The sequence below is a fragment of the Mus pahari genome, chromosome 8 (genome assembly GCF_900095145.1).
Source record: "Mus pahari chromosome 8, PAHARI_EIJ_v1.1, whole genome shotgun sequence".
In the NCBI taxonomy this organism is placed as follows: Eukaryota; Metazoa; Chordata; class Mammalia; order Rodentia; family Muridae; genus Mus; species Mus pahari.
In genome coordinates, this window is record NC_034597.1 from 45,935,115 (window position 1) to 45,949,946 (window position 14,832).

General features: G+C 39.7%; 1 protein-coding gene across 1 annotated transcript in view; it reads left to right on the forward strand.

Annotated features, from left to right (window-relative positions):
• Nucleotides 1-14,832, forward strand: part of Rnf212b (ring finger protein 212B) — a 40,040-nt gene that overhangs the window by 2,176 nt on the left and 23,032 nt on the right. The window contains exons 2-4 of the mRNA XM_021202936.2: nucleotides 492-592; nucleotides 3,608-3,657; nucleotides 3,867-3,941. Of these exons, the coding sequence (XP_021058595.1) occupies nucleotides 493-592; nucleotides 3,608-3,657; nucleotides 3,867-3,941 (225 nt within the window). The 5' untranslated portion in view covers nucleotide 492. The remainder of the gene's footprint in view (nucleotides 1-491; nucleotides 593-3,607; nucleotides 3,658-3,866; nucleotides 3,942-14,832) is intronic.

The window sequence follows — 14,832 nt, forward strand, 5'->3', positions numbered from 1 at the left end:
GTTATGAGCCACCATGTGGTTGCTGGGATTTGAACTCTGGACCTTCGGAAGAGCAGTCGGGTGCTCTTACCCACTGAGCCATCTCACCAGCCCTTTTTTCATTTTTTTAAGGATTGTTTTTCTAGTTATAAATTGAACTATGAGTTTAAGCTACAAAACTTACAAAACAAAAGCGAGTTACAGTAAAGGCAAACATAAATATAGATCCTTAACTATACCACTCCAAGAGGGAGAAAAAAAAAAGCCTCATTTCTGACTTCCTATTACTTTTCTACTTTTACACACACACACACACATACACACATGTTCTCTGGCATATAGTGAAGGTAGTTTGGTGACTTTTTTTTCTCATATGTATATCCCTACAGACAAATGTAATGCCCACAAATTTGTTCCCACACCCAGTAAACTGTCGAATGTTAAGAAGTGTTATTGTAATAGCTATAATTATGCCCTACATTATTCTTATGCTTCTTCTCTCTCTGTTCCAGAATGGATTGGTTTCATTGCAACCAGTGTTTCCAAAAAGACGGGGCTCATTTCTTTGTCACCAGCTGTGGCCATATTTTCTGTAAAAAGTGTATGACTCTGGGTGAGTGACTTCTTTTCAGATTTATCTCAAAATGTTTAACTTAGATATAATGAGTAGCCATTTCTCTTTGTGATGTAGAATAAATGTCATTTAGTAGGCATCAGTGATAATATGGATTCTGTATGTAGGTTCATTTTGGAAATTAAAGGAATCCATTAATAAAAGATGGCACTCACTGATTTAGCAATAGTGTTACTCTTCAGTGTTTTGAGTTGTGTAGGGAAAAGTCATACTGGATGAAAAATGATGTTGATACCTTGGGGTTTAATAAGCAATTTCCTATTTCTTTATTTGGCAGTAGTAAGTATAGAACTAGGGCTTTGCACCTGCGTGGTAAGTGCCCTACCAGGGGCTTATACCCTAAGCCCCCATACAATTAAACAAATAAGTTACAATGTTTATTTTCAATAAACAGATTTTTAAGAATAATTTTTGCAGCCGGGTGTGGTGGTGCACGCCTTTAATCCCAGCACTTGTGAGGCAGAGGCAGGCGGATTTCTGAGTTCGAGGCCAGCCTGGTATACAAAGTGAGTTCCAGGACAGCCAGGGCTATACAGAGAAACCCTATCTCAAAAAAAAAAAAAAAAGAATATTGCTTTTTCTGTTGTTTTTGAGGCAGGATCTTACTCTATATCTTTAACTGTCCTTGAACTCACCATCTTCTTGCCCCAGCCTCCCAAATGCTGGGGTTTCAGCTATGTACCACCAAACCCAGCCTCTAGCATAACCTACACCATGGTAAGTGCTGAAGTAGTAATTACTGGCAGCGCTACTTTATAAATGAAGAAATTACCTAAGAGAATAAATGATTGCCAACTTGTTACAACTATCAAGTTTTAGAAAGGAAACTTGAAGGCCAGGTGGAGCATGGTGACAAATGCCTTTAATCACAACACTGGAGAGGCAAAGTTAAGCAGATTTCTGAGTTCCCGGCCAGCCAGAGCTACAAAATGAGACCCTGCCTCAAGAAAGAGTTGAGTTTAAGGTTTTATATTGGAGTGAGCGTTGGGAAATGAACCCAGAACCTCTAGGATGCTAGACAAATACTCTTAAGCTACACCCCTAATCACTGTTTTCCTTTATTAATGTGGAAATTCTTAGGGCTAGGTGAGCTGACATGATGGTTATGACTATAGCTACTAGGGAGGCTCAGTCAAGGGGTTGGTTACTGGAACAGAGGAGTTTGAAGGCCAGTATGGGCAACATACAGATTCTGTCTGAGAACAAGTGTGACAACAACCCTGTAAGTTATACAAATTCCAGAAAAAGGAATTTCCCCTACTTAGGACAGGATGCTTTGATGAAGGAAAACATCATAGAAGACATTCTGCTACTGTAGGGTATTGAACAATAAACTGGAGTTTGCCAAGTTTGGCAAAGATCATTTTAACTTACAACTGGGGTCTAGACAGATGGCTCTATGGTTAGGAACACTTGCTGCTCTGGCAAAGGGTGTGTGTTTAGTTCCCAATACTTACAAGGTGCCTCAAAACCATCTGTAACTCTACTTCTGGGATCTGATGCCCTCTTCTGGCCTCCACAGGCACTAGACACACACCACGCATGGTACATATATGCAGGCAAATACTCATGTATATAAAATAAAAAACACATCTTTTAAAACAATTTAGGACAGTAGCATGTGTAATAACATGATATCATTAAGTTACAGTGCAGATGCTTACACAGAGTTGAGATAGAACAGAGAAAGGTAAAAATGGTGAAAGGTGAAGCTAGAGGTAGGCAGTAGCAAAATGGTAGAAATGCCTGTCCACCTTGGTCAGGATCCTGAACTGTCACCCTGTTGGTTCTAGAAAGCTGTAGAAGGTTGTTTTTCTTTTAAATAGAATATTTTTCACTTGCTGGCTCATACTGAGATCAATATATAGGGCAGACTGGGAAAGAAACTTTATTCCCCAAAGAAAGAACAGTGGTGTTAAATAGTATCTGGAGAACTTTTTCCTCTTGTATGGATCTCATGACCCTTTTGGGTTATCTGCTGATGCAGTGAGACTATTCACTATGGTTACAGCAGCCCACTTTGGAGTGATTGTCTCTACAAAGCATAAAGCCATGTAATGCTTTTTCCTGAGGTGGGATTTATCTTTTCTTTTTCATGGATGAACCTAGGGTCTTATGCATTCTAAACCAGTTTCTGTCACTGAGCCTCATCCATGTCCCTGTGACATTTATCATCACCACTCTTAATACTGCATTTATAAAGAGAGCTGAGGAAGTGTACTTTTTGCTCTTTCAGATTGCATTAGTTGAAGAATAAGAGTAGGAGAGCTTCTAGATCCAGGAATATTAGCAAAGTGACAACAGGGTAGGATAACTGGGGAGCCAGCCTCTTACAGTACCCAGTGTGCCGGCTGCCTGGCAGAGGAGAGATGGCTCAGTGGGTAAAAACACTAGCTGTTTTTCTAGAGAACCCAGGTTCAATTCTGAGCACCCATATGGTGACTCATAACTGTTCCATAACTCCATTCCAGAGGATATGACACCTTCTTCTAGTTTCCTTAGGCACCAAACATGTAGACAGTAAGTACACAGGCATATACAAAGGCAAAACATTCATAAAATAAATCTTTTTTAAAAAGTCACCTGAAATGAAAATCATTCTTGTATTTGTCTGAGAACACTTGCAAATGTATTCCTGTACTTTTGTTGGCACAACAGAAATTACCAGTAAATACCAGTAGTCCTAGTACTCAGGAGGCTGAGACAGGAGAGTTGCTACAAGTTTCAGGCTAGTCTGGGTTACATTTATGAAACCTTGTCTCTGAAAGAAAGGAAAGACAGAGATAATCCGGGTGCAAGCCATCATGCTTCATCACATTTGTGTGGAAATGCTGATTTAGAAAACAGAGATTAAGGTAAAATGTTTTTATAGCACAGTGATAATCTAAATTTAGTTAAGAATCTTTTTTTTTCTTGCTAGCCTACTTGACAGTTACTATGTACTTTAGGAAAATCTTACCTCCTGCCCTTAAGAACAATTTTTTTTCCTCTCAGAAAAATGTGCTGTCTGTGGAAGTCCTTGCAAGCATCTGGCTCTTTCTGATGTAAGTTTTTACTTTTGTCATAAACTGTGTCATCCAGTCCCTGGCCTGTGAGAAGTACATAAAACAGGTAATGAGCATCTCAAAACAAAAAGAAGCAGCAATGTACAGGTAGCAGTTATAAAAAAGGGGTTTAGGGGTTTATATATTCCAGGGTCAGTAGTGTCTTCATTTTGTTGTGACTTTCTCACCGTGTCTTCCTTTCCTCATAGCTAAAGCCTCAAGAAAAGAAGTTCTTCAAAAACCCTGTAGAGACAGCCTTGCAGTGCTTTAGTCACATCTCTCAGGTATGAGAACCAAAAGGAAGAAAAGGTCTTACTGCTGTAAGCTCAAGGCCACCTTGGGTCATTAGTGAGTACAACTGGGTACTAGAACCCCTAACTCCAAGAAAAGGGGAGGGGAGCCCCCCACCCCTACCCCCTGCATCTCTTTTGAGACAGGGTTTCTTTGTGTTAGCCCTGGCTGTTCTGGAACTTGCTCTGAAACTCAGAAATCCACCCTCTTCTGCCTCCACCTGGATTACAAGTTTGTGCCACCACCACCAAGCAGGCAGCTTCTCTTTAAAAGTTCTTTATACACAGTGGAGAGAAACTGCTCTCTTTGCTTTCTTGCCTGATACAAATCTCTACCAGTTAACTTTTTACTGCGCTAGAATCTGTGGTATGCAGTCAAAACTGCAGTCTAATTGAATCTTACTTTGTAGTTCCTACTTCTAGGAACCAGTTCTTGTGACTCAGCAGTGCTCTAAGAAACCTTATCATCTTTCTCTGCAGACAGAGGCATTTTCTTAAAAAATTGCATGTCTATGCCTACAAAGAATGGATTTGGTGATTTAACTTGTGACCTTTTGCTTATAAACCTACATCCATGAACATGTATCTTAGTCTTTGTTTTTCAGTAACCTTTGCAATAATATTGAACTTTATGTGGCGTTGACAACCAGTTGCTTGAATGTTAGGAAATATTTTTCTTTTCTGATGTCTTGTATGCTGGTGAATGATTGACTTGATCAGGAGTAGTAGAATATAGCAAAAGGCAGCGAAAGGCTACTGTCGTTATTTGAGAGAGTTCTCAACTTGTAAAGACTTTAATTTTCAAGTTTTCACTCTACTTCTGTGCTGAGATGATTTTTAGTATTATGGGATACCTCTTTTGGAACAACTCTTCAAACTTTTTCAAGCTAGAGAGGTGGCTCAGTGGGTAAAGGCACTTGCAGCCAAGCTGACAGCCTAAGTTTAATCTCTGGAAGCCAGATAATGGAAGGAGAGAACTGCCTCGCGAAAGTCGTTCTCTTACCTCTATGTGCATGCATGTGTGTGGGCACACAAGATAAATATCTAATTTGGAAAGATTTTATCACTTCATCTTGTTGGTACTGCCTTGGTCATTAGACCTTGGGCCCTCTACATGCTTGGCAAGTGTTCTACCACTGTGCCAAATCCCCAACTGTTGTCTTTTTTTCAGAGGGAGCCTTCCCTCCACCCCACTCTTCGAACTCACAGCTGCGTGCTGTGTATGTGTGCCTGTGCATGTGTTAGGGAAAGGACCATTGCATACCACAGCAAAAATGTAGGACGACTTTGCAGGAGTCGGTTCTCCTCTTTTTCCAGCACATGGGTGCTGTGGATTAAACTCCTGTCACCCGGTTTGGTGGCTTGTGCCTTTTCCCACTGAACCATCTCTCTGGCCCAAGGGAAGGTCTCTTGTATGCTATAGTTCACTGTGTAGCTAAGGACAGCCCTATATTTCTGATCCTTTTTCTTCTACTTGCATGCTGAGAGTTTAGGAATATCCTGCCACTCTAGGTTTATATGTGTTGGGAGTAGAACCACATACTAGGCTAGCATTTAACCACCTGAGCTCTAGCTCCAGCATGTCAGTTTATTGTTTTTGGTTTTGTTTTGAGAAAGAATCTCAGTTTGTAGGCTACGCTGACCTTCAATGCACAATCCTCATGCCTCTATCTCCTGAGTGCTGTACAAGGCATTCAGTACAAGGCATGTACCTAAACCCATCCTTGGCTTTGATATTCTTTTCCTTATTCTTTTGTGTGGTGTATTGCTGGGTGTCAAATTCGGAGTGCCACACATACCAGGCAAATTCTCTACCAGTATCAGTTGTTCTTCTTAAGAAAGCATTTTTTTTTTTTTTTTGAGACAGGCCTCATTATAGCCCAGGATGGCTTTGAACTTCCTAGATAGCCAAGGATGACCTTGAACTTATGATTGTTCTTCCTCCATTTCCCAAGAATTGGGATCACAGGCAAGTCCCACCACAACCAGCTTAAGTATGCCTTTTCTAAGCATGAAAGTTATCATTAGTGTTTCCCCAGCCGCCAATCTTAGCTCTGGAAATATAGTAAGCAGAATTAAAGCTTTGGCTGTAGCTATCTTAGTCACTTGGATGAGCCATTATGTTGAGATATATTCAATGCTGTGAGTAGATAAAATCCGACTGAGACCCAAAGAGAAATATAAAAGAGGTCACTTGAACAAGAGATAGAGCGGAGCTTTGGTTAATATTTAATCCCACAGTTAGTTAATGATCAGTAAAGAAATTATGTATAGTCTGAATCTTAACCTGCCTAATCACGGGACCAGTTATACATGGTCAAATAATCAAGGTAAAATAAATAGAAATGGTTAGTTAATCATCACTTTAGTGATGGGTCAGTTTGGTTAAGTCAGCAATCTGAAAATATATTTTCCTAATCTGTGAAGTTGAATAACTGATGTGGTGCCTGCCCTACACTGCATCATTCAGCTTCTGCTTAAAGTTTCTTTCCTCAGAAAGATCTTCCCTAGCATCTTAGAAGCTGCTCCAGCATCTACTTTGTGTCTTGTTTTTATCACAACTCCTGTCTATTGTCTTGTGTGCTTGTTTACCTCTGAATCCTGCACTGAAATACAGCTCTGTGAGGACAGAGATTTGGTCAGTTCAGTCTGTTGTTTTCTTTGAATAGTTCCTAATACTGAATAAACATCCAAAACGTTGCCCTTAAATGAGTGAATGGAGTGTTTCTCTAAATGTCCATTTCCATTCTCTATGATGACTCAACAAGGACATTTTTTTCTGCTCTGTTCTAGTTCTTGATAAAGCTTCCTGTTTTGAATTATTGACTCCACTCTAAACTTTCCAAGGGAATTGAAGAGCTTGTAAGAGCCTGCTAGTTTTCTTATCTTCTGAAACCATAGAGCCCCATCTTTACTCACAGGTAGGCACCTTTCAGAGGCATGCAGTAGTGCTCTTCTCTAGTAAAGCCTTCCATGATTTCTGTAGCAGAGGTTTGTCTTGTTTCTTGTACCCTAAATTGCTTTTAACCCTGCAAAATACTCTAAAAATTATTTACATGTTTACATATCTGATTTATCTGTTTTTCTCACTTTCATCTTTGTAACACTTATGTCTAACTAGATGTCTGACCTAAATTACTTTCATAAGAAACAGTTTGTAGAGCCAGGTGTGGTGGCAAAACCATTTGATCCCAGCACTGGGAAGCAGAGGTAGGGGGACTTCTGGGAGTTTGAGGTCAGCTTGGTCTACATAGCAAGTTCCAAGACAGCCAGGACTACACAGAGAGATCCTGTCTCAAAAAACAAACAAAACAGGACAAAAACAGAAATGCTTGTAAATGACCAAGATGTAAGGACAGGTCAGAGGAAGTTATTGAAGGTCAGAGAACGGGGTACTTGGAGATCCTGACTAGAAATTTAATTTTAACTTGCACTATTGGAATGTATTTTTAACAAGGAAATTATGTTATATGGTATACAGTTTTAAAAGAGAATATGGCTGTTGAATGACTAGGCCATAAATAGGTTAAGAGTATGGGCAGGGGGACCAGTCAGGAGGGAAAAATCTGAACAGACTGCTTGCACTGAATCAGTATTGGCAGCAAAAAGGGAAAAAAGCATGAAGGTTATAGCTCAGTAGTAGAGGTCTTTCCCAGCAGGTAGAAAGGCCTGGGTTGATTCTCAAGACAGACAGACACACACACACACACACACACACACACCCCACAGAAGGTCATGGTCATTACTTGTGTTTTGTTTTATATTCTGAAAGCTCAAGACCAATTTTATTAATGTTTAAGAAAAAACATAGTACAGGTTAAGTGAAAATACTAGCAGCTGCCAGGAGAAGTAGAGAAAAAGTAATTCCTTTTCAGTTAGACATTAGAACTAGACAGCCTATTTTTAAAGGGGGGTGGCTAGAGAGATGGCTCAGTGATTAAGAACACTTGTTCTTGCAAGATCTATGTTCAGTTCCCAAAATCCACATGGTGATTCACTGCCATCCAAAACTCTACTTCCAGGGATCAGACCCACTTTTCTGACCTCCATAGGCATAAACATAGTACACATACATTCAGGGAAAATACTTTTATACAAACAATAAATGAACAAGCAAACAAATGAGAAGAACTGCAGAAGTGACTTGTGGTTAAGAGCTGCTCTTCTAGGGGTCTTGAGTTCAATTCTCAGCACCTATCTGGTGGCTCACAACCATCTACAATGGAATCCGATGCCCCTTCTGGCATTCAGGTGCACATACAGATAGAGCACTCATACATAAAATACATATATAAATAAATCTTTTTTAATAAATAAATAAATAAACAAGCAAACAAACAAATAGAAAAGCATTTCTAGGAATGGAAGTAGGAACTAGCCTAAGGGAGCTAAGTAAAGAGCCCAAAAGCTAGTTTTGTGTGTTTATTTTGTTTGTTTGGGGGATTATGTGTGTATTGTTTTGTTTTGAGACAGGGTCTCTCTACATAGCCATGGTTGTCCTAGAACTCCATGTGTAAGCCAGACTGGCCTCCAATTCACAGAGCTCCACCTACCGTTGCCTCTAAAGGTGTACAACACCACACTTGCATGACTTAATTTCTAAAGAGTGAAGAAGTAATGTTGCTGGTGCAAAGCAAGAAAAGGTTTTACCTTGTTCTTATTGTTTCCTCAAAGATCTACAGCCACTTTTTCCTGGTTGATTTTCTCTTGCATCTGCCAAGAAGATATAGACACATTAGGTTTTAGATGTTTCTCAGAAATCCAAGTGGAAACATCAGGAGGTCTGAGCTCATTCTGGAGCTCAGGGCATAGGAAAAGAATGAGCTATGAGTTCATAGCTTGCCAGAAAATCCTTTTTAAAGCTTAGAGGGGAGAGAAATGTGAGGTTGCTCAGTGGTAGGGTGTATACCTTTCTCAATACTGTTAGAATACCAGAGCCATGTATCCATCCATGTGCAATCCCCTATCCGCATCCCCAACACATACACACAGAGAAAATAAGTCTTGCTGATAAATACGATCATGTAAGCAGAGTTCCTTCGATGTCTAACAATTAGGTGGAAAAAGAGAAATTAGGAAAACTGCAATCAGAAGTAAAAAACAAAAATATGTGGGGTCCCAGAAGTCAAGTGAAGGAAGAAAAGTGTTCCCAAAGGTAGATAGAGTCAGCTGAGTCAAATACTGTTGAGAAACAAAGTCAAATTATATAAGTAAAATCAGAGTTGGCTGGCCTTAACAGTGGAAAGTTTATTGTCATCCCCCACAGAGTCTTCACACTATATTGGACCTTACTGCTGGGTAATTATCTCTCGTCTATTTTACCTCCTGAACTCTTAACAGCCTTCTGTGATCTGGTTTCTAACAGTTGCATTAAAAACTGCCCCTGCTAAGGGCATCAACGTCCTCATCAAAATCAATAGATAATTTTTGTTTCTATTATAAATGATCTCTTTGCCATATCCGAAGTCTTATTTCTCTGCTTAGAAATATTCTTTGGCTATCTTAACCGGCTTGTACTGTTTCCTTTTGGGCTTTATCTTCATCTGTACATCTTTTAAATAGCTATATTCCTCTGAGTGCTATCTTTCCTCTTTATACCCTATTTTCTAATTGGGTTATTTCGTTTGTTGGTGTCTTATTCCTTGTCTTCCTTATATATTTTGGATATTAGTTCTCTGTCAGCTGTAGGTTGGTGAACATCTTTTCCCATTCTCTAGGCTGCTGTTTTGTCCTTTTGCCTTATAGAGGCTTTTTAGTTTCATGAGGTCTCATTTATTGTCAGTCTTAGTGCCTACGCTATCAATGTTCTGTTCAGGAAATTGTCTCCTGTGCCAGTGCATTCAAGGCTCTCTCCCACTTTCTCTTCTGTTAGGTTCAGTGTGTCTGATTTTATGTTGAGGTTTTTGATCCACTTGGACTTGGATTTTATACAGGGCGATAGATAAGGATCTGTTTGTACTCTTCTACATGCTGACACCCAGTTAGACCAGGCTGTTTGCTGAAGGTGCTTTCTTTTTTTCCATTGTATATTTCTGGCTTCTTTATAAAAAAAATTAGGCATCTATAAGTGTATAGATTTATGTCTGGGACTTTGACTTGATTCCATTGATCTGTTTGTCTCTTTATATGCTAATGCCATGCAGTTTTTTTATTACTTTAGCTTAATAATATAGTTTGAGATCAGGGATTGTGATACATCTGAATGTTCTTTCATTGTACAAGATTGTTTTAGTTCTTGCAACAGACCCATCTTTCTAGCACCTTCTAACTTGTTCAGCAACTCAGAACTTCCTCAAACCCTCTTGTTCAGTTAGTTTATGAACAGTTCACTGGGTGTCACTGACTAAATAATTGTCCATTGGTGACTGACCTTATACTCTTAGCCTTTATCCCTTCCATAGATATGCAGAGAAAGGGGAAGGACTAGACTGAAAGTTCTAACCCTCTAATCAGTACTGGTTTCTCAAGCAGCCAACTCCATCTCATCAAGAGTCACCTCATTAACACACATTGAGACATGGTTGGAAGGGTCTGGGACTAACTGGATTCCACTCTCACTAAGGACAGTGCCATGAATTTTAGGAACTGTGTTCATGTCACACTGCATTTTTCAGAAAATCAACTTAATGTCATTGCAAAACATAGCTCTCACCTCAAAGGCAGTATAAAAACACAGTTTACTCGAGATAAATATGAGTGGCCACAGTCTGGCAGCATGGGTTCAGATTGCCCTGAAGGGCAAGTTTCCTGTGGAAGTGGTTGCTTAAAGTTTTATAAGTTATAAGACAAAGTCATAAAGCCAGGCACTTACCAGTACATTGGTTGAAAACACAGAGTTACAGCAAAAAAGCAAGAAAAATTCTGTTGTTGGTCTCACGTGCTTTCTCACAACCTTCTTAGCCTTTGAAATTTGTGATAGATAATGGTCTGCCAAGGATACATTTTAAAAGGTTTTAGTAGTCACAAAGATAGTATCAGGTCAGACATAAAAGTGGGCAATGAATGGCTTTTAAATGAACTAAAAATAGCACAAGATATTTTGGTTCTGTTCTTCAACACTTTAAAAAATCTCTTTTAAATAACTTTTGTTTTTTTGAGACAGGATTTCTTTATGAAATCCTGGCTTTTCTGGAACACTAACTTCAAACCAACAGAGTTCTACCTTATGGTAAGAGAAAGGGGGAAAAGGAGGTTAGGGTCCCCATATTCTTTTAAGGACTTACCTTTAGTAAACCTTTCCCGGTAGGCTTCACTAGGATTTTGCCACCTCCCAATAATGCCACAGACTGATGATGAAGTCTTCAACATAAGAACCTTTGAAGCATATTTATTATCCAAACCATGTCAGGACCTCTGTGTTAAAACCAGTGACAAAGACAAAATACATACTTCACCATATGGTACAACAGTCCCCAGTCAGTCAGTAGTTTTGAAGGGCTGCAGTGATAGTTGTTATTAAGAGAACATGCATTAACTCTTCCAGAAGACCTGTGTTTGGTTCCTGGCACCCATGTAGTTCTAGCTCTTCTGGCCTCCACGGGCCCCCACATAAACCTATTTACACATACAGAAATACAAGTAAGAGGGGTTTTGTTGTTGTTTTTAAGTTATACCCCTGGGACTATTCAAAGGAGATAGACAAATAGTCTCTACCTCTCAGCTACATCCCCAGCCCTTTTAAATTGGATTTTGAGGCAATATCTCATTAAATATTTAGGCAGTCTTCAAGCTTGTGATTCTCTTGCCTCAACCTCCTGAAAATCTGAGATTATGAGTATCCATTGTCATGCCTAGCTTTAAAATTGTTATAGATAACATCAAATATTAAACCAGAGAAAATATATGTACAATGTAATGAATTTCCATTACTAATCATCATCTTATTTCACCAATTATAAGCTGATGGCCAGATTTTCCCCTTATCTTCTAAAATCTCAACCAGATTATCCAAAGTCAGGCATTTTATCATGTTAAATGTAAATATTTCATGTGTGTCACTTAAGGTGAGAGTTCTTTTCTTAAGTATTCTCCAATATTGTCAAATAATTGCACATTATTCCTATTTCCTCAATTATACCATGATTTTGAGGGGGGGTCTTTGGGGATTTGTTGTTGTTGTTGTTGCTGTTTTGTTTTTTTTGAGACAGGGTTTCCTTGGCTTTCCTGGTTTGCTGTGTAGACCAGGCTAGCCTTGAACTCACAGAGATCTGCCTGCCTCTGCTTCCTGAGTGCTGGGATTAAAGGTGTGTACCATCATGCCTGGCTTTCCTGATTGTTCTTAGAGTTTGTTTGAGTTAGGTTTCAATAAAGTGTATATATTTCAGTTGACTGTTATTTGTCAAGTATCTTTTTAACTATAAGTTTTACCTGATTTCTTTTTATTATTAAAGAATAAAATGGTCTTTTGTCTTATTGTTCATAACATGGATTTTGTTTCCTGCATTCATGGGATTATTCACTGTGCTCCTTGGGCCTGTTTCCTATAAATGGGAAGGTAAAGCTTGCTCTCCATCATTGAATCTGGGGGAGGTGAGGCAAAGCAACTTGAGCTGGACTGCATTTCACAAGAAGTGCACGTGCTCTTCTATCATCCGTATGAAGTTGCCACAATGAACTTTGCACGTATTTGTTAGTCCTTTATATGGTTCAAAGTGTTGATATACTAATGCTGTCATTTCCTTGGCAATTTTTTTTTAGTTGAAATACTTCTAAAATCAAATTTTGTTTCATTAGCCTTATAACTCTGAAATATAGTTCAGAAATATAAGACCTGGAACTGTAAAGATGGCTCAGTGGGCAAAGGCAGTTACCACCAAGCATGAGAACCTGAAGTCTATCCTTGGGACCCACATAATGGGAGGAGAGAACAACCTCCATGCACAGTCCATGGCACACACAAATAAATAAATGTAGTTGTAAACTTGGGGGTCAGGGAGACTGGAAAGATTTCTAGGTGATTAAGAGCACTTGCTGCTCTCCTGGAAGACCTGGGTTCAATTATGTAACCTTAAAATAACTCTCTAAAACTTATCAACTCTATTACAAGTGCTCAAAACATTAAAAGCTGCTTGAGACAATAAATATTTAACTAGAAAAACTCATCCTTAGAAATTAGAACTAGGGACTTGGGGCGGCTCAGTCAGTAACGTGCCTGCTGCAGCACAGGCGTATGAACCTGAGCATGCATCCCTGGCAGCCATATAAAAAGTCAGGTATATCAGCACTGGGCAAAGCACGGGGGAGGACAGAGACAGGTGGATACCTACAGGCCATCATAGGCCAGCTGTGCTAGTGGAAATGGTAAAGTCAAGTTTGGTGAAGGAAGTTGAAGAAGACCTACCATTAACCCCTGGCCTCCACAAGTATACACACATATGTGCACATACACAGAAGAAAACTTTAAAAAGTAAAGCCACTTTTAAAAAAAGAAAGCCATTTTTGTCAGACTTCTAGCACAGGAGGATCACAGCAGGTTTGAGGTCAGCTTGGTCTACATAGCAAGTTCCAAGCCAGAAAGGACTATTCTAAGACCTTCTCTCAAAAGGAAAAAATGAATAATAATAATAATAATAATAATAACAGTGCTACAAGTAGTGTTTTATTCCTAAAGCATTAGTTTATAGACAGCATCTTTGTTTCGGTAGCCCACATTGGGAGCCAGTGAGATTGCTCTGGGCTTAGGGCGCTTCTTTCCAAGTGGACTCACCTGGCCTGGAAAGATGGCGCAGTTGTTAAAGATTAGACTCACAACCAAGCCAAATGATCTGAATTCAATCTCCAGAATCCAGTTGGTGAAAGAAGAAAACAGAACCCTTCAAACTATTTTCTGATGGCCACATGTGCCCCCTCCCAAAATAAATTAGTGTAAAAAAAATCAATAAATAACACCAAAGCAAAAAACAAACAAAAAACCCACCAAACAACAAAAACACATATTGAATCTGCTGAGCTCCTACTTTGCTTCCATAACCGTGCCTCTGCTATGGTTTGGAAACTGATGTCTCCCAAAGGCTCATATGTTAAACTCTTGGCCACCTGTCAATGTCACTGTTCGAGTATGTGGAACCTACAGGAAGTAAAATTTGGGATGGTAATATAGCTTAGTTGATAGTGTTGGCCTAGCATGCATGAAGCCCTGGATTCACTCCCCAGCACCTGATAGAACTGAACACAGTGGTCCATGCCTATATTCCAGGTCTCAGGAAGTGAAGCTAGGTGGATCAGAAGTTCAAGGGCATCAGCAGCTACATAAAGTTCAAGACCTTGGTTTTTTGTGTTTTGTGCTAAGTGAGGCTAGTAGAAGAAAGTTAGATAATTGACATGTCCTTGAAGGGAGCATGAAGACCCTTTTCCCTTCCTGTCTCTTCCTGCCAGACATTTTAAGTCGAGGGCCTACCATTGTGCTTGCCTAAGGTCCAGAACCAAGGCTACTTGGTGTGGTGCTTTGAATGAAAATGCCCCGCCCCCATGTTTGAGCACTTGGTTCCCAGTTGACGATGATGTTTGGGAAGGTCTAGAAAATGTAACCTTGCAGGAGGAAGTCCATCACTAGGGGTGGGCACTAAGAAGCCAGAGCCTTTTGCTTCTAGTTCACTCACCTTTATGCTGTGGTTTTGTGTGTAAGCCCTCAGCTTCCTGCACTACCATCGTGATTTCAACACTCTGCAACCGTAGATCAAGTTCTTCTGTTTGTTCCTTTGGCCATAGCATTTTATCACAGCATCAGAAAAGTGCCTAATACATCTGGTAAGCATAGACTATAACCTTGGGAACAATGAGCCCCAAAACCTTTCCTTCTCATAGATAACCGCGGTTATCTTGTCGCTATAGATAGAAGCTGATGAACAGTTCTTTTCAGGTGCCTTTCCTTTACTCTCCCCAACCT